General features: G+C 46.9%; 1 protein-coding gene across 9 annotated transcripts in view; it reads left to right on the top strand.

Moving 5' to 3' along the window:
* ZNF385A (zinc finger protein 385A) overlaps positions 1 to 21,538 on the top strand; it is a 238,801-nt gene that overhangs the window by 203,981 nt on the left and 13,282 nt on the right. For all 9 annotated transcript variants that reach the window (XM_077329094.1, XM_077329092.1, XM_077329093.1 and 6 more), the window contains one exon: positions 20,530 to 20,871. In XM_077329094.1, coding sequence (XP_077185209.1) covers positions 20,530 to 20,871 — 342 coding nt within the window. The remainder of the gene's footprint in view (positions 1 to 20,529; positions 20,872 to 21,538) is intronic.

Here is a 21,538-nt window from a genome sequence, read left to right as displayed (position 1 = left end):
CATACATGTGTGCATTTGACTGCTGTTTGAGAATCGACATTAATTTAGCAAAGCTTGCCCCATTCCTTATCACCAAGTTTAACCTCTTACATTTCTCCATTTGCTACTGGGGGAAATGGAGCACATTTAGTGGGGAAAGAGAGTAGCTCAAAGAGAGCCTTAATACCTGATTTCAGCCCTGGCACTGGCAACAAACAAATTAATAAAAAGTCTCTGCAAACATGCCCAGACAGAGTGTTCTGCTCATGGGAAATCTCGGCCTGTTTTTACACATCTGGGATTAGGTGGCAGGGCTTCCAGTTCAGAAGGGATGGGTCCCAGACTTGAATTCTGTCACCTTTTGTGTTGGTGTTTGTGTAATTCTCAGAAACATGAGAAATCCCGTCCCAAGTTTATTCCCAGCCCGGCTTTTCCGTCCCACTTGAACTAGTTTTGGTTGAAATTTTCTGACTAAAATGTTCCTATTGAGCCTGCTGACTTTCCCATCTTTGGTCTGGACACTTTGTTGAATGCTACAATGTACCCTGGTTTAGACTGACATTCCTCTGTTGTGGGCACATGGGTTCATCTATTTTCGGAGCAATGAGACTAACAATCATTGTCTTCATTTGGGGTAGAAGATGGGAAACAGCTGGCAGAAGGCTTCCAGATGCTCATGAAAAGGCAGCCATGTATGCCCCAAAGAACTAGCCTTCTGTCTGCTTCAGCCTAAACCAGATTTTCATTTGAAGCTTTGAGTGCACTTGAATTCAGCTTTCCTTAAAACCTGATTTGAGTGCCAGGATCCAGCCTTAGTGCATCTGAAGGCAGAATGCAGTTCCTCTGAGCTTATGAAGAGTATATTCCCCTTTTCATACAAGCAAACTGCATTCTGCCCCTGCCTTGCCCTTTTGGGACTGAGTTAGACTTTCCACACAGGCTTGAATCGGTGACTAGATGCCCACAGAGATGCCTATACCTTTTAGTAGCTGCATAGAAGAGTGAAATTTGGGTAGTGCCCTTTGTGATACCATGTTGTCGAAAGGAAGGAAGGAAGGAAGGAAGGAAGGAAGGAAGGAAGGAAGGAAGGAAGGAAGGAAGGAAGGAAGGAAGGAAGGAAAGGAAGGAAGGAAGGAAGGAAGGAAGGAAGGAAGGAAGGAAGGAAGGAAGGAAGGAAGGAAGGAAGGAAGGAAGGAAAGAAGGAAAGAAGATCCTTGCCTTCTGTGGATGTCTTTCTTATTCACTTAAGAGAGTTCACTGATCCTCTCCCTGCATTGATGACCTCCTCTCATCTCTTATCTGTGGTGGAGATTCCATGCTGAAACCCGAGCCCTGTTTCTAATGGAAGAAATGATCCTTTAAACCCAGCTAGAGAGTCCATCAGGTGCAGGTGTGTGATTAGGTAGTGGCATTCCTCTCCACCCTGCCTGCTTTCTCTGCAAAAGGTGCCAAAGCACCATGCTTACCGGCGCATGATCCCCACCGTGCTTTCGGCACTGCATGCTGAACCAGGGAGCCTTTCTTGTTTTTGTTTTGTGGCTGTGTTAATGAAATAAGTGGGGGGGGGGAAGATTAGGAGCACATGCTTGGCTCCCGGAGCACGGCTGTTGTTTGTTCTGTCGATGCGCCGATCTGGGCCAGGCTGTGGCAGCCCAAGCAGGCGTCGACCCAAACAGTCAGCGGCAAAGCCTGATTCTAATTGCTCAAAATTGGGCCTAATAATAGCTGTCGGTTTCAAGGCAAATGAAGGAAAGGACTGTGATTCCCTTGGTGCTCCAGCAAGTGCAGTGGAAAAGGAGAGGAACAGCAAGCAGATGTTCTTGGCTCATCTGGAACCCTTGGCACACTGAGCAGGGAGAATGACAGACTGTGAAAGACTATGAAATCTCTGGTTCAGATAGAAATGGGACCTATACAGGTGCAGCTTTTTCTAATCCCTGCAAGGTAACATTACTTTTTTTTATATAACAAAGGAATCAAGGGCACTGTTTTCCTTATTAGATGGCCACCGTAACTTGGGTTGGGAGGGAAAGCAGCATGGTTAGGGATGGGCGTGAACCAACTCATGAAATAAAGTTTATGATGAATTTGATTCACGTTTATGACAGGTCAATCAGCACAAGTTTTCAGGCAGTTCTTGGAGATTCATGCAGATTGGGGGATACATTTCTAGATCATAGAATCATAGAGTTGGAAGGGGCCATACAGGCCATCTAGTCCAACCCCCTGCTCAACGCAGGATCAGCCCTAAGCATCCTAAAGCAGTCCTAAATCAGCCCTAAGCATCCTAAGCATCCTAAAGATAAACTCTCTTCCCTCAAAAATAATGTTTACCAAACTTCAAAGCAATGGGAAGGTGATTCTCCAACCTTGTCAGTTTCAAGAGTTTTCCCCCCTTTGCTGAGGTTCCTTTGTGTTCTTTTCCCATTTTCTTGCACAGAGCTTGCACCCTTGCTTGGATTTTCTATGACGCTGTACTCAAAACTAGTTGTGCTGAGCTTGAAACAATGACCCCCTTCAATTTGTAGATCAGAGATAATGTGATTTGACATTAGTCCTGTTGAACTAGCATTCCTACAATGATGCTGGATTCTGCTGGGCAATTTTTGATTGCATTGGTTCTGCTGGATACATTGCACTGGTTCCGTTGGGCTTGCAAAAATGGCCCCTCCCACCTTCAGATTTGTCAGGCAGGTAGAGAAGAGTCAGCCAGAGACTGCCTGCAAGTTTGGTGTCTCTAGCACACCGGAGAGAGGGGAGCATTCTATTGCATCACGAATGTCACAAACTGGACTGGTTCACTTAGCCCCTAACATTTTGTGATAGTTTGTGGATTGCAAATTAGGCACACTATGAAACAAACAGCATTTCCCCAGTTCATACCCATCTCTAGGCATGGTATAGCCTAATCTCATCACATCTTGGAAGCTCTGTAGAGTCAGTAAATGGAAGGGGCACAACCAAGGAAGACTCTACAGAGAAAGGCAATGGCAAACCACCTGCACTTCTTTCTTGCTTCGAAAGCACCTTGCTTGGTCACTGTAAGTTGGCTGCAACTTATTGGGACTTTGCACACATAATTGGTTTTGGATTCAGAGGAAGATTTCTGTGGATGGGAGATGACTTACCCTTCCCACAGCGGACTTCCAACTTGGGTTTCCCTGTTCTCCAGGAGTAGCATTTTTGGAGGCCATTTAAGCAGGAGCCAAGCTGAAGGATGGAGGCCCATTGAAGAAATCAAAGCGAATGCAACACCATACAGCAAAGAAAATTAAGGTGGGGTGCTTGTGTCGGTTAGACACAGGGGCCAGGCATGCAGGTAATCTAAAGGAGTTTCAGGGGAAACTTTTTCCAGGGCACAATCGCCTTGCAAAGCTTACCCATGCCTACAAGTGCTGCCTCTGTTCCCAGATCTGGATTATTCTTCAGTGGATCAGGAATACGTATTGCACACTCATTGTGTACTGGCTAATGTACCCCCTTCTTCATTCCCACCCAATCCACAGGGCTTCAAAGATAATAGAACGCAGGCTTTCTGGACAGCCTTACCCAAGCAGCCTTCTACATTACATTTATATAAGGCAGAGAGTACTTTGAGGTGCAAGCCAAGCCAGCCAGCACCGTGTTAGTTTGAAGCAGAGAAAGCTGTGCAGCAGAGATAGGGAGGCCAAGTCGCAAATGAGCTGCAGTGTAAGTAAGTGAGGCACATCGCAAGTGGCAAAAAAAAAATCCTAATTTTCATAACCGCAAATGGGATCCAAATTGGCCAGAAAAGAGATTGTACGCTTCTGGTGGCTACTGAATTCCGTTTGAGGCGGCTGTGCAAAAAGGGAAATTCTGAGCTGGGGATTGCTAGGCAAGGCACTGAAAATAAAAGCGCCAGTGTCATAAATAGGAACGTGCCCTGGGGCTGCATTTAGAATACAGTTTGGGATGGCCCATCTCATGGAGATAGTGTTATGTGGGGAAAGTGCAGGAAAGAGCCAGGAATTATCCCAAGCTTGGAGCATCATGCCTACACAAAAATGGTTAAAGAGCATTGGGGTTTGTTTGTTTGTTTTTTCCATTTCATGAAAAACTGGTGATAAAGGCTTAAAAATATTAAGTGCTTTCAAGGCAAGTGCTGTTTCTTCCCCCTGCAGAGTCTTTAGCGAAGGTCTTCCTTCCAAGCACCAGCCCTGACTTAGCTTTCGAGATCTGAGATTGGGCTAGGCCATTATTTTTGCCTCCCCTAAGAAACATTGCCCCCCCCCCCCAAAAAAAACATTCTACAGGTTTAGAACAGAGTGGGTAGATGGATTTTTCTCTTCTTTCTACTAAAATTGCCCTTTTATCTTAGCTTTCCTCCAAAGAGCATCTACTCAGCACCCATGTCCTAGCTTCACAACAGTCCTGTGAGGTAAGAAACAGCAACTTGGCTGAGGGCAACATTGGACTTCTTAGTTTTTCCCACATCCAACCCTTAAGGAGCCAGCTTGGGGTAGTGGTTAGGAGCACGGGCTTCTAATCGGGTGAGCCAGGTTTGATTCCCCGCTCCCCCATATGCAGCCAGCTGGGTACCACAGCACTGATAAAGCTGTGCTGACCGAGCAGTAATATCAGGGCTCTCTCAACCTTGCCTACCTCACAGGGTGCCTGTTGTGGGGAGAGGAAAGGGAAGGCGACTGTAAGCCCCTTTGAGACTCCTTCGGGTAGAGAAAAACGGCATATAAGAACCAACTCTTCTTCAGTAATATCAGGGCTCTCTCAGCCTCACCCACCTCACAGGATGTTTATTGTGGGGAGAGGAAAGGGAAGGTGATTGTAAGCCAGTTTGAGACTCCTTCGGGTAGAGAAAAGCGGCATATAAGAACCAACTCTTCTTCTTCTTCAGTAATATCAGGGCTCTCTCAGCCTCACCTCCCTCCCATGGTGTCTATTGTGGATATAGGAAAGGTGAATGTAAGCCAGTTTGAGACTCCTTTGGGTAGAGAAAAGCGGCATGTAAGTACCAACTCTTCTTCAGTAATCTCAGGGCTCTCTCAGCCTCACCTACCTCTCAAGTTGCCTGTTGTGGGGAAACAAAAGGGAAGGTGAATGTAAGCCACTTTGAGACTCCTTCGGGTAGAGAAAAGCAGTATATAAGGACCAACTCTTCTTCTTCTTCTTCTTCTTCTTCTTCTTCTTCTTCTTCTTCTTCTTCTTCTTCATTCACTGTTGTATACTGGCTCATAATGGAGGCATTAATTGAACAGCCGACTTAAATGGATGAGGATCTATGTCACGCACATTTATAGAGTTTATGACTTATTTAGCCAATTGTAGCTAAGGGATTTTACTCAGCAGTCCACAACACACTGAAACAATAAGCCTGTTGACTTAGAGAAAGCACATTTTCACATCAGATAATTCCGATTGCAACAGATCACATAGTTTTGCAAGAAGCTTCTTAAAGTGCCAGTAGATATTACAGCTGCCATGGATAGAAATAAACATCTCCATGCCTCCCTATAGTAAATCAGTTTTGACGCTTTTAGGTTGATGAAGTGCCCTTCAAACTGGTCCGAGTTCTTTTCTGATTGAATCACCCAAGGGTCGTGGAGTAAGCCGTCAATTTCTTCCAGACTATAAAGCCTTTTCCTCCGGGGAGTGTTCAAAGTTTCCCCCTCAGATCCATTGGAGGAGGGTTGGAAGGAAAACCTTCTGGCAATGTTAAGTAAGTGCATTGCAGAAGGCAGGATTGCAGGGAAGATGTATGGCCTTTGGTTTAGTTGACCTGATTGCTGCTCTCTGGTTGCTTGTTTGTAAAGTTTCTGCCCTGACCGCTGAGATGGCGGAATGAAATTTGGCGCATACATCCAGGTCGCAGTTGCTCAGTTCTAAGTCCAAATGCCAGCTTGTGATCCCACCCATTTCTAAAGCCATATTGTCACATTTTTATCCTGCTCGTTCTTCAAGGAGGTTGAGGTTGTATACATGGTGTCCTCCCATCCTTACAACTACTCTGGACGGCAAGTCAAAACTTTTGTCTGTCTTGAATCAATGAAATTGATGAGCAGTACATACAGGACACACAAAAGGAAATACTTGCTTACTTAATAATTAAATTGTGTGGTTTGGGGGGGTGTAAAGATGTCCACTAGCAGAGGTGGGTTGTAAAAGGAGATTGGTGCCTTCAAATGGAGATGCTGGGGATTGAACCTGGGACCGTCTGCAAACAGCTCATAATTGGCTTCTAGAACTCACTGGCCCATCATAGACTGTAACGCTGGGCCAAAAGCAAGAAATTATGGCTGTCATAGGATCACTGCCCAAACCAGCAACTCTGTATAAATGCTGCCCTCTATCTTCATGATGTATAGAAGAAATTGTACATTTCTGTTTCATAATGTCACAACACATCATGTAGCTCCTGAAGCAGACATTATGGGGAGAAGAAAGGGAACATACTACGGGGTTGTCATTTCCGGTAGCTATTTAGTAACTGCTGGCCTTAGAAACCTATTTAACTCTCAAACAATCTTTGAGGTCTGTGTGTGGGGGGGAATTAATCATGTTGCTCTTGGTGTTTATTTCTACCCCAAATTAATTTCCACACATATCCAGGGGTAAAAGATGTCCCACATATTTTTGTTTTTTTGTGTTTGTCTTGAAGGGCTGCATCTCTTCAGAGCACTTAACAGGAATTCACTGCATCACCGTTTTCTTAATAAACTTATGGGGTGAACAAACACCCATGGGTAAAAATGTATACGTGACCAAAACGGAAAGATTATCTGGGGTTTAGAATCATAGAATCATAGAGTTGGAAGGGGTCATCCAGGCCATCTAGTCCAACCCCCTGCTCAACGCAGGATCAGCCCAAAGCATCCTAAAGCATCCAAGAAAAGTGTGTATCCAACCTTTGCTTGAAGACTGCCAGTGAGGGGGAGCTCACCACCTCCTTACACAGCCTATTCCACTGCTGAACTACTCTGACTGTGAACATTTTTTTCCTGATATCTAGCCTATATCGTTGTACTTGTAGTTTAAACCCATTACTGCTTGTCCTTTCCTAGTTTATTTCCTACCTACGTCTTTTTTTAAATTGTAAGTAGTTATACTTTGGGGATATAGTTTACTACTTGTACAAGTGACTGTGTTTTAAGAGGATGAGGATGATGTCATCCGTTCAGTCGTGTCCGTCCCTCGGCGATTCAATAGGAAAGTCTTCGCCATGTGCCCCTGTCTCTGACTGCTTCTTTTCGTTGGTTCATGGTCATCATGCTTATCCTGGATGCTTAGGGCTGATTCTGCATTGAACAGGGGGTTGGACCAGATGGCCTGTCTGGCCCCTCCCAACTCTAGGATTCTATGGAAAGTTTTTAGAACCATTCTCCTCTGAATTCCACCTCCCAAAAAGTACAACAGGGGCAGCTGATTCACCCTTATAGCGTTGCTAGGTAGATCTGGTAGAAAAAACAGTGCTAGACCGGATGTTGAGACGTATCCTTATGAGTAGAAACCAAGCGAAATCTTTGTGTGTGTGTGTGTGTGTGTGTGTGTGTGTGTGGTTTTGTAATGACCACGTTGCCATTGAGAGAGCGGGTACTATAAATAGATTCAAGGTCACCCTTTCTCTCCGCTGCCCGACTCTTCTCTTTGTGCCAGCACTTTGCCGACTCAGTGCTTAAGGACTTCAGGTGACTCCTCAAAAGCTCAAACAATTGGATCGTTTTTCTCCATATTGCTTATCCAAGTGTTCTTTTTTTTTCTGAGTAGACCATGTTTTGTCATTCGATTCCCGAGAACACAGCTTTGTCAGCCTGTCCTTACGCGTCACTTGCAGTTTTAACTGCTAGCTGCATGCCAAGGGGGCAGCCTTTCAGGAGGCAGATGAAAATCCTTGCCCCCCCCCCAAACTAAGAACAAGGGAGCCCAAGATCTTGGGGGTGTTAAACCAAGGATGGCTGGAAGAAATGTGTTCTCTAAAAATGTTCAGCTCCTACATATCACCGTAAAAGACCAGAAGCCTCTAATGATCTCTTAAGTCTTTCAAAGACACGTCCTGCTGGGTAACCCCGCTCTTCAGATGGGTTTGCTCGGTGGTTGCCCTGCAGGGGCTTATTAATAGCAAAACCTTCCAGAGTGAACAGGAATGGCACGAGGGAGAATGCTGTGAAGCCGCAGGCTTTGTAAGGCTGTTGCAACTTGAGTGCTGTAGAATCAAAGCAGAAGCTGGGAAAACTCCCAGGAAGATGTCCCCGCAGCACAGAAAGCCATGGTCCCTGTCTGCTTTGAAAGGAGGGAACGCTTTCATGCCACTGACTGCACAGCTGGTTGTTAGCTTGCTCTCCTGTGACTGGCCAGGAGCAGAATCAGGCTGAAGCCTGGATGAACCTCCTGCAGAGTTCATTGTCAGTGTCCACAAGGACATAATAGGGTACCAGCAGGCTTGGTGTAGTCACGCAGGGGTGGCCAAACTGTGGCTCTCCATGGACTACGGTTCCCATGAGCCTCTGCCAGCATGGCCAGTTGGCAGGGGTTCATGGGAATTGTAGTCCATGGACATTTGGAGAGCCATAATGAACAGTTCCTCAGGGCCTGCAAAAGGGAGCTCCTCTGCCAGGCATTTGGTTGAGGTCGACCTAAATCAACGCTTCCCATTGGCCCCCAAGCCTCCTATGACTACTACAAATCCGCCCAACCCTCAGTATAAGCTGAGCTGATGCTCTTTGGTGTTTCCACCGTTCTTTAATGTTGTTGTTATCACTTTGTTGTTACTATAAATGGAGTTACCTGTATCGTTTCTTGTTTCATGTAAACTGCCCAGAGCCTTTGGGGAGGGCGGTATATAAATACAATAAATAAAATAATCTGGCCACCCCAAGAGCGGGGTCCTCTAATCTGGAGAGACAGGTTTGATTCCCCCCACTCCTTTGCATGCAGCCAGTTGGAGGACCTTGGCCCAGTCCCAGTTCTCTCAGAGCTCTCTTAGCTTCACCCACCTCACAGGGTGTCTGTTGTTGGGAGAACAAGGCAAGGCGATTGTCAGCCGCTTTCAGGCTCCCATCAGGTAGTGAAAAGCGGGGTTAAAAAAAACAGCTGGGAAAAAAGTAATACCTGGTCTGAAGTTAGAAGAGGGGCGGAATCTGATGAATTTGGGATGAAAACCCAGTGAGTATTTCCAGAGCAGGAGGAAGAGCCAGGCCAGGGTGTGGGATCAATTAAAGGGGGAAGCAATACTCCCCTCTCCCCAGCTCAAAATTACCCAGCTTATTAAGCGAAATGCGTTTGTGGGTTGTTTGCATTTAGTTAGGTTCTGCTTTTCGCTCCACTTGGGACTCAAACTAGCTCAGAGGCATACCCTCCAACATTCCCAACATACTTGTAACGCCCCACTCAACATACAGAGATCCCCTGCCTGAGTCCCCCACCCCTGCACATCCCTGACATCTGCCTTCATTATGCTGCATCCATTGACTCCGCAACGGTTAGCCTTCCATCTGTTTGGAAACAAGGAGGGTGTTTGTTCTCTTGGTTAAATGCATTCTCGAAAAACATATTTACCCTGCAAGTAGGTTCAGCGTGTACCTCAACAGCTGCAGCATGTAAGAAAGGGCCAGCTTGGTGACGCCTTCGTGTCTATGCGCATATGTTGACTCAGGAGGACGATGCGTCCATTGGCCTAGCGAGGAAATGGACCCCTATGGGATGACATGCCTGGCCACTCTGATTATTTTGACAATGCATCCCCCAAAGGGAAAAAGATATAGGGGCAGTGGTTTCCCACAGTGACAGAGGCTAGAAAATAGGGATATAAGTAGCCCCGCAAAATCCCACGCACTTTACAGTGCTGAAGAGGGACCAGCATTCTCTTAATAGGTCCTGGGAGAACAAAGGTGTGCCTTTACCTAGCTCTTTTTGTAGGCTGGGCTGGGGGGAAGGATTCCCAGCCAAATCTTGGCTGGCTTCTACAGCAAATTTTTGCCATCAGTTCTTCCCGGAGCCCCTGATTTTGAGCTGATGGGCTGGCAGCAAGCAATTCCTCTGTTTCTCACGGTCCAAGTAGTTACAAGTTGCCAGACAAGCTCTATATCAGGGGTAGTCAAACTGCGGCCCTCCAGATGTCCATGGACTACAATTCCCAGGAGCCCCTGCCAGCGAATGCTGGCAGGGGCTCCTGGGAATTGTAGTCCATGGACATCTGGAGGGCCGCAGTTTGACTACCCCTGCTCTACATTATCCAACCTTGCTTTGCTGTCATGCTGAAAACTCAGCCAAATAGGGAGAGGGAAGTAGGGGAAGGAGGATCCTCTTTAATGCATAGTAAACTGTCCTTGAACCAGGATGGGGCAAGGGTGTGAGTCTTGGGCTAAGATCTGGGAGACCCGAGTTCGAATCCCCACCGTACGATGGAAGCTTGCTAAGTGACTTTGTGCCCGATACATTCTCTCTCAGCCTAACCTACTTCACAGTTGTTGTGAGGCTAAAGGGGAAAAATAGGACTGCCAGCTCTCGGTTGAGAAATACCTGGAGACTTTGGGGGTGGAGCTGGGAGTGGGTGGGATTTGGGGCAGGGACCTCAGTGGAGTCTAATGCTATGGAGTCCACCCTCCAAGGCAGCCATTTTCTCCAGGGGAACTGATCTCTGTTGCCTAGAGATGAGCTATAAAATGGAGGGGGGGGGGAATGCCCTGGTTCCACCTGGGGTTTAGTATCCCATGGGAGGAAGGAGAGTGGTGTTGTGAGCCAATTTGAGTGCTCACTGAGGGGGAAAGTTGTAACTCTGGAAAGAGCATACAAAATTGTCTGGATAAATAAACTCACGTTATTGTGTTATAAGATGTAAACTCTAAATTAATAATGGCTGGGTGAGAAGGGAAGTATAGGAATAACTCGACGGTTTATTTATCGCCTGCCGCCTTTGTTGCTCTAAGGGAGGATTTGATGGGGTTTTATTGTATTTTATTCCTTTATTCTTGTAAACCGCTGCAATCCCACTGGGAGAGCGGCGGTATACAAATAGAAATGTAAATAAATAAAACTCCTAGGGGAATATCTATATCAGGGGTAGTCAAACGCTGGCAGGGGCAAACGTTGGCAGGGGCCCATGGGAATTGTAGTCCATGAACATCTGGAGGACCACAGGTTGACTACCCCGGATCTACGTTACAGAATTAAATTGTGTAAACTCTGAAGCCTGTAGTTCGGTGGGAGTCACTCTTTACCACAGCGTATTCAGTGACCAGACTACAGTTCCCAGAATTCTCTCAGGGCGGCCCCAACCATTAACCTGACCTAAAACCAATATTTACTTAAGATGCTTGTTTGTTTCCTTTCTTCCTTAAGTTTCTCATGCAAATCTACCCCGTGTTTACACAGGCTTAAATTGCTATTGAACCTCTCTTAGCCTGTGTTCCGTAATCATCGATGTGGCCCAGAAAGGAGGCAAAAGGTGTTTGTACTGCAGACTTCAAGGCAGGTTTTTAATTCCCATTATAAACCAGGATCAACAAAAGCTATCTTTAGTGGCACATCCCAAACTGCCGTACGTGTCCAAATAGAAGGAGAGAAGCCAAGTCTGTGAAACCCTGCTCTGATTTCGGAACATGCACCGCAAAAGATGTGAAATGCATGATGGACGAGGCTTTCTCATTATATAATGCCAGTAATTCACCCGGGATCTGCAGATATATTGCTGGAGTCCGACATCTGAGCCTTGATCTAAGGCTGCATCTTCAGTATCTGAGCAGTTAGTTCCCTGTTCAAGGACCATTTGTGACTTGAAACGCTGCCGGAGTTTGTTTATGAATACATCTGTCTCTGCATTCTCCTGCCGAGTGTTCTTGTGCTGCATTCATTCCGAGAATTTTCCCCGTGTTGAATTACACGTTAAATAGGACAAAATAAAGAGAGATGGTTTGCCTGGGGCTGAGCCAACAATAAAAGGAAAAGAGGAGCGTTTTTTTGATATTAATGGTTCAGCAGCAGCAAGAAGCACGCCCATTTGGTCCCGGTTTGTGTTCTGTTGCAAAAGAGGGCCAAGTGTTCATCCATTTGAAAGGAGGACAGTTAGTCAATCCAGTGAGTGGATGAGTCAATAGTACCAGTTCAGGAAGGGGTTGCCCTCAATCCGCTTTGGTTTGCATCCTGGGAAGGTGCCGCTTAGCCAAATCTAGATTTCAAGTGGGTAGCCGTGTTGGTCTGAAGCAGCACAACAGAACAAAATCAGAGTCCAGTGGCACCTTTAAGACCAACAAAGATTTATTCAAGGCGTGAGCTTTCAAGTGCTTGCACTCGAAAGTGCTTGCACTCAAAAGCTCATGCATTGAATAAATCTTTGTTGGTCTTAAAGGTGCCACTGGACTCTGATTTTGTTTTGTTTAGCCAAATCTGATTGCTTACATTGCATCACGAGAGCCAGTTTGGTGTAGTGGTTAGGAGTGCGGACTTCTAATCTGGCATGCCGGGTTCGATTCTGCGCTCCCCCACATGCAACCAGCTGGGTGACCTTGGGCTCGCCACGGCACTGTTCTGACCGAGCAGGAATATCAGCGCTCTCTCAGCCTCACCCACCCCACAGGGTGTCTGTTGTGGGGAGAGGAATGGGAAGGCGACTGTAAGCCGCTTTGAGCCTCCTTCGGGTAGGGAAAAGCGGCATATAAGAACCAACTCTTCTTCTTCTTTACATCCAGTGTGTGATTCCTGACTGGTTGGGATACAGTGATCGAAAAGAAAGCCTACAAAGGTAGAAAGAAGTAGCAACAAATTAGGGCATGCATTCTCAACCATAGTTTTCTGAAAACGTAGGGTTTCTTGATGGCCTTGAAAGGGTTTCCCGAATAGGTGGAAGTTAATTTCTTATATATTTTTCAATTTGTTGAACATTTATGGTCATATCGACTCCCCCTCCCCCTCCCCCTCCCTGCCATGGCCAATGATGGGTCTGGAGAGATGGAAATGGGAGGGGCCCTGGATGGGCTTGTCCGCAGCTCTGCTTCCCAATCACATCCTGCACGATCGTACCACTTCTGGGGTTTCTCAGAGTCTGAAGAATGTTTCAGGGGTTTCTCAAAGGTAAAAAAAGTTGAGAAAGGCTGAATTGGGGAGAAACTACTGGCTGCAAACATGCAGGTATAAAAAGATATGCTCTCAAAGGGAGGGTATCTTGGGGGGAGGGGGGACATTCCAGAGCTCCCAGAAGTACTGATTTTGCCTCTTAGACTGTTTACGCACTGGAGGTTTCATACCAGGCTGCAGGCTGGAGTTTTAGTCGTGGCAGGTTGCCCCACCTCTTCCTGCACTCACATGGGGGAGCGTTTGGCCCGGTGCGCCTCATCCACCCCCAGCACGGGAGCTGGGGCAGTGAAGTTCCCAGTGTGTAAACGGTCATAGTGGGCAACCATTTAGCCCCCAAATTCACTATGCGAACTGGGGCTTGTTATTGCATTGAGGACACCCTGTGCTCTCCCTCAGCAGTGCTTTCAAGAGATGTTAAAGCAAACAGGCACCAATATTTATTTATTTATCTGGAATATGTTTGCCCTGAATCCAGTCCCCCCCCCCCGCAGAGACTCAAAACAGCTTGCAATAAATAATGTATCTGAATGTAAATCAGCTGTCGTCTGTTCACACTGAGAAACCTTCTGTTTTTCTTTTTGCTCGCACCCGAAATATCTTTTCATTCTCTCAGTCTTTCTGCTTTCCATTGCTTTGCTGGTGGCGGTTCTAATTACCGTTTGGTATCCATCAATGTTTTCGTCCCTGACTTGTAGATAAAGAAGGTTGAATGGACACCGTACACTGGGTACACCCAAAGATGCACGGTGCATGTTTGTGAAGTAGGGTGTTTGGTGTTATTTTGAAGATATTCTCTTAGCCTCTCAAAAGAGAAGGGGAACACTGGGAAATCATCTAGAAAGCAGGGAAGAACTTTCCAAGGACCCAGTGGCTGTCCTATACCTCTCTCTCAGTTGCTTATGGGTATTATTAGTGGATACAAGCTTTAACCGTTTTAATGAGTGCACAAATCTACTACTTGTTTATTACTACTTATTGTTTATCTTCCAGGAAACTCTGAGCGACCGGCATGGGGTTCCCAGGAGGTCTGTTGCCTCCAGCCTTTCTAAAACTGAGGGCACCTTTTGATTTCTGACACAGGGTGTCACAAGATGGCTGCCACAGGATGTGGAGCCAACCACAAAATGGTTGCCATGGGAGCTGGAGCCAACTGCAAAATGAGGTTATATGTAACTGTGGTAGCAACCAAGTGGGTAGGTGTGTTGGTCTGAAGTAGCACAACAAAAATAAAGTCCTGTAGCACCTTTAAGACCAACAAAGATTGATTCAAGTTGTGAGCTTTTGAGTGCAAGCACTCTTCCTGAGAGCCAGTTTGGTGTAGTGGTTAGGAGTGCGGACTTCTAATCTGGCATGCCGGGTTCGATTCTGCACTCCCCCCACATGCAGCCAGCTGGGTGACCTTGGGCTCGCCACGGCACTGATAAAGCTGTTCTGACCGAGCAGTGATATCAGTGCTCTCTCAACCTCACTCACCTCACAGGGTGTCTGTTGTGGGGAGAGGAAAGGGAAGGCGACTATAAGCCGCTTTGAGCCTCCTTTGGGTAGGGAAAAGCGGCATATAAGAACCAACTCTTCTTCTTCTTCTTCTTCTTCCTCAGACTAAATGAAAAACCATCATAACTGGAGATATCTGACAAAATTAGTAAATTAATTTGGATATTATGACACAGTTTACTAATTCATTTTGTCTGAGAAAGAGCGCATGGACTTGAAAGCTCACGCCTTGAATCAATCTTTGTTGTTCTTAAAGGTGCTATTGGACCCTTGTTGTGGTAGCAACCATTCAGTATTTCAGGCTGAAGCTCCGTTTAACATGATGCTCTTTTCCACAAGCATATTGCTTAAAAAATCTTTTCCTTGGATACACACAGCTCACATTCAGTCATGTTGAGAAGATCCTTGTGCTGCAGTGGCAGCTATTCCCAAAGCAGTAGATCAATCAGACCGCCAGTGGACAATCAAAAGCCCTGCTGGGCAAAAGCCCATCTAACCTCAACCACTTTCTAAATAAACTTAGCAAGTTCCAGGAAATGTGCTGGCAGTTGCCATGCCACCTGCAGGCACCACATTGTGTGCAGCTTCCAAAAAGTTGCTGGACGCTATGCCTCTGGAGCTTTGCAGGGCTATCCTAGAATAAGGTGACCAGAAGGTTCCACTTTTGGAGGGACATCTGGGGGGCACCTGGCAAATTGTACTTATGTTGAAATTAAAAATATATATATATTACAATACTATTTTTGCGTTCTATGCATTCTATGAAACTTTTTGTTGCTCCCTATAGGCCAAATTTTAATCAAGAACTCCCCCGGTCAATGGTGTCCCGCTTTACCAATGTTAAAATCTGGTCACCTTATCCTAGAAGCAGAGCCCCATTGAATAGGATTCTGAATAGGCCTCCCTAGGGCTGCCCACTTGCTTAATCAGTGCATGGAGAAGCCACTATAATTGGCTTTAAGCAGTCAGTCGATGGATTAAAGGCAAATATCTTTTTACAATGAAGCTACTGTAATTCTGGCGACTTGAGTTAAGAAAGACTGCCTTTCCTTCCACCCATGAATGCTCATCAAGGAATGTTACTGCTGCAAGCTTCTGTGTCACAGGCCTTTCTTTAGGCTGTCACTTCATTGTTAGATCAGCCACAGCTGAGAGACATTTCCCTCTTGGCCAGAGCACCAACCCTTTGGAAGGGCCCGCTATATCGGCTGTGGTTAGGAGACAATGGAAAACTGCCTTGCCCATGTGGGATGGGAGCTGTAGGGGGGACAAGAACTGAGCAGGACTGAGTGTTAAAGCCAGCTGGATCTGGCTTAGGGTAGAAATAGCAAAAGAATGAAGGAGGAGGAGGAGGAGGAGGAGGAGGAGAAGAAGAAGAAGAAGAAGAGTTGGTTTTTATAAGCCACTTTTCTCTATCCGAAGGAGGCTCAAAGCGGCTTACAGTCATCTTCCCTTTCCTCTCCCCACAACAGACACCCTGTGAGGGAGGTGTGGTAGAGAGAGCCCTGATATTACTGCCCGGTCAGAACAGTTTTATCAGTGCTGTGATGAGCCCAAGGTCACCCAGCTGGTTGCATGTGGGGGAGCGCAGAATCGAACCCAGCTCGCCAGATTAGAAGTCCGCACTCCTAACCACTACACCAAACTGACTCAGTGAAAAAGCCAGCTGGATCTGCCCTTAGGGTAGAGATAACTATATCCAAAAGAGACTGGCGTTGAGTTGTGGGTCCTCTGCTGTTGCATTTAAATATAGCTGAGCATTGCTCGATTCATTAGTGAAAAGGCAGATGATTGGTTAATTGGGAATGGTTTAAGCATTTGATAGGGCTGCTTGGATTCCTTCTTGGAAGCCAAGCCTCACTTTCTGTTCTTCAATATCAACTTTGCTTCCCCCCCCCCCCCATGTCCATTTGCTTAGGGGGAGGGAACAGGGACAATTAATGCTAAATCTGAGGAGCTGAAGGCATTAAGCCAAGGCGGTGCCTGTGTGCAGTGTATACAGATGGGTCCTCGGTTTTAGAGTTGGGGTCCCCCGGGCATGGAATCTGCTTCCTATGTTTTAATTTTAGCAAGCCGCGTCACCTGCCCTTATCCTTATTTTGCAAAGAAAAGGTCTCGGTAATCCTGCCCCACGGACAAGGCTTAATTTAAGCCAGGGCTCAGCTCCAGATATGCCTTTGAATGCCAGAGCTCAGCTCTGAAAAAAAAGAGAGTGAGTTGTGAGATGCATTTGTAGTGGGCATCTCTTGCTTGGGAGCTTCAATGCCCTGGCTTCATGCAGCAGATTTCCCTGGTCCTGCTGTGGGGATCAAGCCGAATACAGAATTCAGTATTTTTTTTTGACAGGTCAGACTTCATTGAGTGGAACCGCAAAGGACGATTAGCCAGGTCTCTGCGTAGAGGCGGCATTGGTGACCCATTTGTGTAGAAGGATGGCATGGGGGACTGCCATGTCATGGGTTTTTTTTGTAATCTTAGGTTGGGTGAAACATTTGTTTAGGTGGGATGGCACATTTGCCGATCGTGGCCTGCACAAGAGCCAAAGAAGCCTTTGTGGGCCAGCAGCAGGCAGATGCTAAATATACTGTGCTCTGATTCTCCTATACGTATATGACCCCCTTCCATATTATGCGTTAGAGACTGGTTTTTCTCTGCCTGGGAAAGACAGTTCATCTGAGCTTGTGAAGAAATACCCAAGTCACCCCACTGCTGCTGTGACAGCTGATAGAGCACAGCAGCAAGATGGCTTCCACATGGCAGGTTTCCCCACATTTCCCTTGCCCCAGTCCCCCCATAACAGCCATTCCTGTCACCACTAGCGGGGGTTGGGGGTTGGGGAGGGAGAGTCAATCAGCAATTGACAAATACAATTTATGCAACAGTCAGTCCCTCCCCCACTTCAGTGTCAAGCAACAACTTGATATCTTAACCCTCCTTCCTCCTCCCCCCCTAGAGGTAGGGCTGGGTGGGGTAATATTCTGCCATGTTCTCTTTTGCTGTGATTTTATGTCTTGGGTTTTGTGTCCTTTAAATGGGGTTTTTAATGGGGTTTTATCGGACATCTGTCACCTGCCACGAACTGGCTCCGGGAGTGGCGGGGAATAAATTAAATATTAATAATATTAATAATAATCATTCAAATACCTTTATTGGCATAATCATAATAATACATTTATACAAAAGACAAAGTGGTTCAGATCCCAGGTCACAGGAAAGGCACATTCCCTTAATCAAATAATAATAAATCTAATGATGATGATGATGATGATGATGATGAAAGGCGCTAAAGAATTAATTTTGTTTCAAGTGAAAGCAGTGGGATTCTGAGGACCTGATATCCAGGTTGTTCCAGTGCTATAACAATAGCCTGTTGCTGATTTAAAAGCCCTCCTGTGTGTCGTGTACCAGGGTCCTTTCCCCGAAAAACACAAACTCAAAAGTTTCAGCGAAGACTGTTTTTGCAGTCACTAAAAGCTTTGCAGCAGCACTCTTCAAGTTAACATCTTACTTGCAGATAAAGATAATTCTATTTCTTACACAGTGGCGAAGTTCTGTTATATTGCCAGTAGGGTGCGGAAATCCTTGGTTGACGTTAAGTGACTTGGTTGTTAACTTAATACGATTACTGTGGTTTTACCTATGTTTTGATGCTGGTCAGTGACCATAAATAAACGAACAAATGAGTCATAAATCTCCATGGAATTTCATTACTTTCACACTAAAATCTCGCGATTCAGGCACAGTGCCGAATGCGCTCCCTGTTTGCCGTGTGTTTTGTGAATCCTGAGAAAAACATGATTCACCGCCCCATCCTCCCCGGGGAGGGAATTCTCAGTAACCTAAAGTGGAAGCTCAAAAGTCGCACTGGCTTCCTCCACAGTTTCTCACCTCAACTAACAGTCTCACAGCAAGACTTAGGATGCCTAAGACAGGTAGAATTCAAAGGACGGTTTATAGAGACAATTCCCACCCCCCTCCAGCAGTATTTTCAAAATGAGCATTGCAGCTAACGCCTCTAGGTGTGAAAGCATGGCCAAAACATCCGTAGCCGCAAGGCCATCTGGCTCTGAACATGGGAACAGCAGGGAGAGGGAATCGACTGCAGGGCTCTCCAAGAGGGTTCTGGGACTTTGGTCAAGTATGATATGAAAGGGAGCTGGAGGGCTACCGGACTCTGTGGCAGTAGAAATGGCCTGGAGAAAAGGAGGTTGAGAGGGGACATGATAGCCCTCTATAGGTATTTGAAAGGTTGTCACTTGGAGGAGGGCAGGATGCTGTTTCCATTGGCTGCAGAGGAGAGGACACGCAGTAATGGGTTTAAACTACAAGTACAACGATATAGGCTAGATATCAGGAAAACAATTTTCACAGTCAGAATAGTTCAGCAGTGGAATAGGCTGCCTAAGGAGGTGGTGAGCTCCCCCTCACTGGCAGTCTTCAAGCAAAGGTTGGATACACACTTTCCTTGGATGCTTTAGGATGCTTAGGGCTGATCCTGCGTTGAGCAGGGGGTTGGACTAGATGGCCTGTATGGCCCCTTCCAACTCTATGATTCTATGATTCAGTGCTATAAAGCAGTTTGGGGAAATATTGCAGGAAAGGGGAGAGGGACAAAATGGTTCCCAAACCAGGATGAAAAAACTTCAGTGCAAGTGACCCAATTCCAGTTCGTCGGCTCACCTGGCTCCACCTAGGAAGAGCCTTGTTTTGTTCTGTCTGGCGCGAGCTAGGTATCACAGGGGGACCAGAAAGGTTTCCAAGTCTGTGTTTTCCTAATGCAGAGGGTGGAGGGAGCAGTTGCAGGAGAGAAGGTGCTCTCTCCAGAGTTGTTCTCTTCCTCTCCCGGAAGTCCCCTTCCCATAAGTTGGAGGGCTCCCACCTTTGAAGCCTTTTTGGAGGAGGCACAAAGCTGTCTCATCTTTCCAGGTTTTCAGTCTCGTTTTGAGTTTCTTTTTCTTCAGTGGGGTATATCATTTGATTTTTATTGCTGATGTCATGTTGTGCTTACTGAAGGATTTCCTTGTCATCAGCCCTATTTGGAGAAACACAGGGTATAAATATTTTAATTGAACCCTTACCCAAGCCTCTGTTTTTCTCCTGAAAAGACGGCATGCATCCCCTATATTCTTGATTCAGGAGAAGATACATTATCTCCCCACCTCCATTTTGTTCTAACAACACCCCTGCAATATACGGGAGCCTGAGAGCATGTGACTGGCTCAAGGTTACCCAGTGAGCTTCACAGAAGAATTTGGATTTGAATTTGGCTCCTCCAGGTCCATTGTTTCGTATTTAAATTTGCCGTCAAGTCACAGCCATCTTACGGCAACCTCTGGTGGGGTGTTCGAGGCAGGAGACATTCAGAGGTGGTTGGCCATGGCCTGCCTCTGCATAGCAACCCTGGTAGCCCTCACTGGTCTCCCCTCCAAAATCTAACTAGGGCAGACACTGCTAAGCATTCAAAATGTGACCAGATTGAGCTAGCCCAAGTCCTGTTAGAACAGCTATACCACGGTGGCCTTAGTTCAGCACTCTTTCTTCTGGATGCCTGACCTTTCCCTGCCATTCCTGACCTTTCTTTTGATTTCAGCAAAGTTCAGATTCCTCCCCACAGGTGAAGGTAGGTTTTTAAGAGGCAGGTGGTTATTGACTGAGCACCTGCCTAGCATAGAATCGTAGAATCATAGAGCTGGAAGAGACCTCCCGAGTCATAGAATCATAGAATCATAGAGTTGGAAGGGGCCATACAGGCCAACTAGTCCAACCCGCTGCTCTACGCAGGATCAGCCCAAAGCATCCTAAAGCATCTAGAGTCATCTAGTCCAACCCCCTGTCCAATGCAGGAAATTCACAACTCCCTGCCCACCTGCAGTGACCCCACTTTCATACCCAGACGATGTCCCCCTCCCTGCTTTTCATTTTCTCCATTGGACTTTAACCTCAATTACCTTGCCGACAACTTCTTCTCAGTTCCAGTTCTGATGGCCTGCTCTTTTTTTTTTTCCCCTCACGCAGCCGAGCAACTCAACGGCATCGGGGGCTCAGGGACGGTGCCCCCCGTGCCAGCACCGAGCTCTCCAGACAAGCAGCAGCCCTGCCTGGTCTCTCCAGTGGTGGCGGCGGCCCCCCACGCAGCCCCCTGCCCTGAGCCCGGCCAGAGCTCCAAGAGCGGGCCGGCCTGGGGGGCCAAAGCAGGGGAGACCCCGACGACGGCTGCGGCACCGGCCACTCCAGGGGCGGCGCCCAGCAGCAACGGCAGCTCCAAGCCCGACGAGGAGAAGGCCAAGAAGCTGCTGTACTGCGCGCTTTGCAAGGTGGCCGTCAACTCGCTCTCTCAACTCGAGGCCCACAACAAAGGTATGTTTTCAAACGAGGAAGTAAGGGAATGATTGGGCCTGAAGGGGAACGGGTAGCCTCCTCTGGGTAGCCAAATGATTCATTCGCTTAGTTGGACAGACCCTTCTCGCATGCAAAACACACTGGGACGGGAACACTTTGTAGCCGAAAAGCTGCAGTGGGGGAAAGGGGCTGTTTAATCCCTCCTTTGCTGGACAGTTGTGTCCTGAAAATCTCTCCCCCTTTCGGTGTGATCAGAGTGCCATTAAGTTGCAGCCAACTTACGGCGACCCCTCAAAGCACGGGAGAAGCAAAGGTATTTTGCCATTGCCTCCTGCCACAGAGCTTCACCTCATGGTCTCCCTATCAAGCGCCAACCTGCTAAGCTCCTGAGATGGCAGGGAAGGGAAGGCTCAAGTACCCCCCTCTTCTCCTCCCTCCATTAGTTCTCTGCTGCAAGGTGTTTCTTCCTGGCGTTGCTTTGCAAAGGAGATAATATCATGAGACTAACATGCTTTGTGGCTGAATGGTGAGGTCGTTTGGAGCAAAAGTTAGCGTGATGAGCGATTTGCTGTTGGCCTGTCGGAAAAGGGCAACCCAAATTCTGCAGCAAGTCATAGAATAGAATCATAGAATCCTAGAGTTGGAAGGGGCCACACAGGCCATCTAGTCCCACCCCCTGCTCAAC

Source organism: Paroedura picta, chromosome 3 (genome assembly GCF_049243985.1).
Source record: "Paroedura picta isolate Pp20150507F chromosome 3, Ppicta_v3.0, whole genome shotgun sequence".
Classification (NCBI taxonomy): domain Eukaryota; kingdom Metazoa; phylum Chordata; class Lepidosauria; order Squamata; family Gekkonidae; genus Paroedura; species Paroedura picta.
The sequence above is the reverse complement of the archived record's forward strand: the minus strand, read 5'-3'. Positions and strand labels throughout refer to the sequence as shown.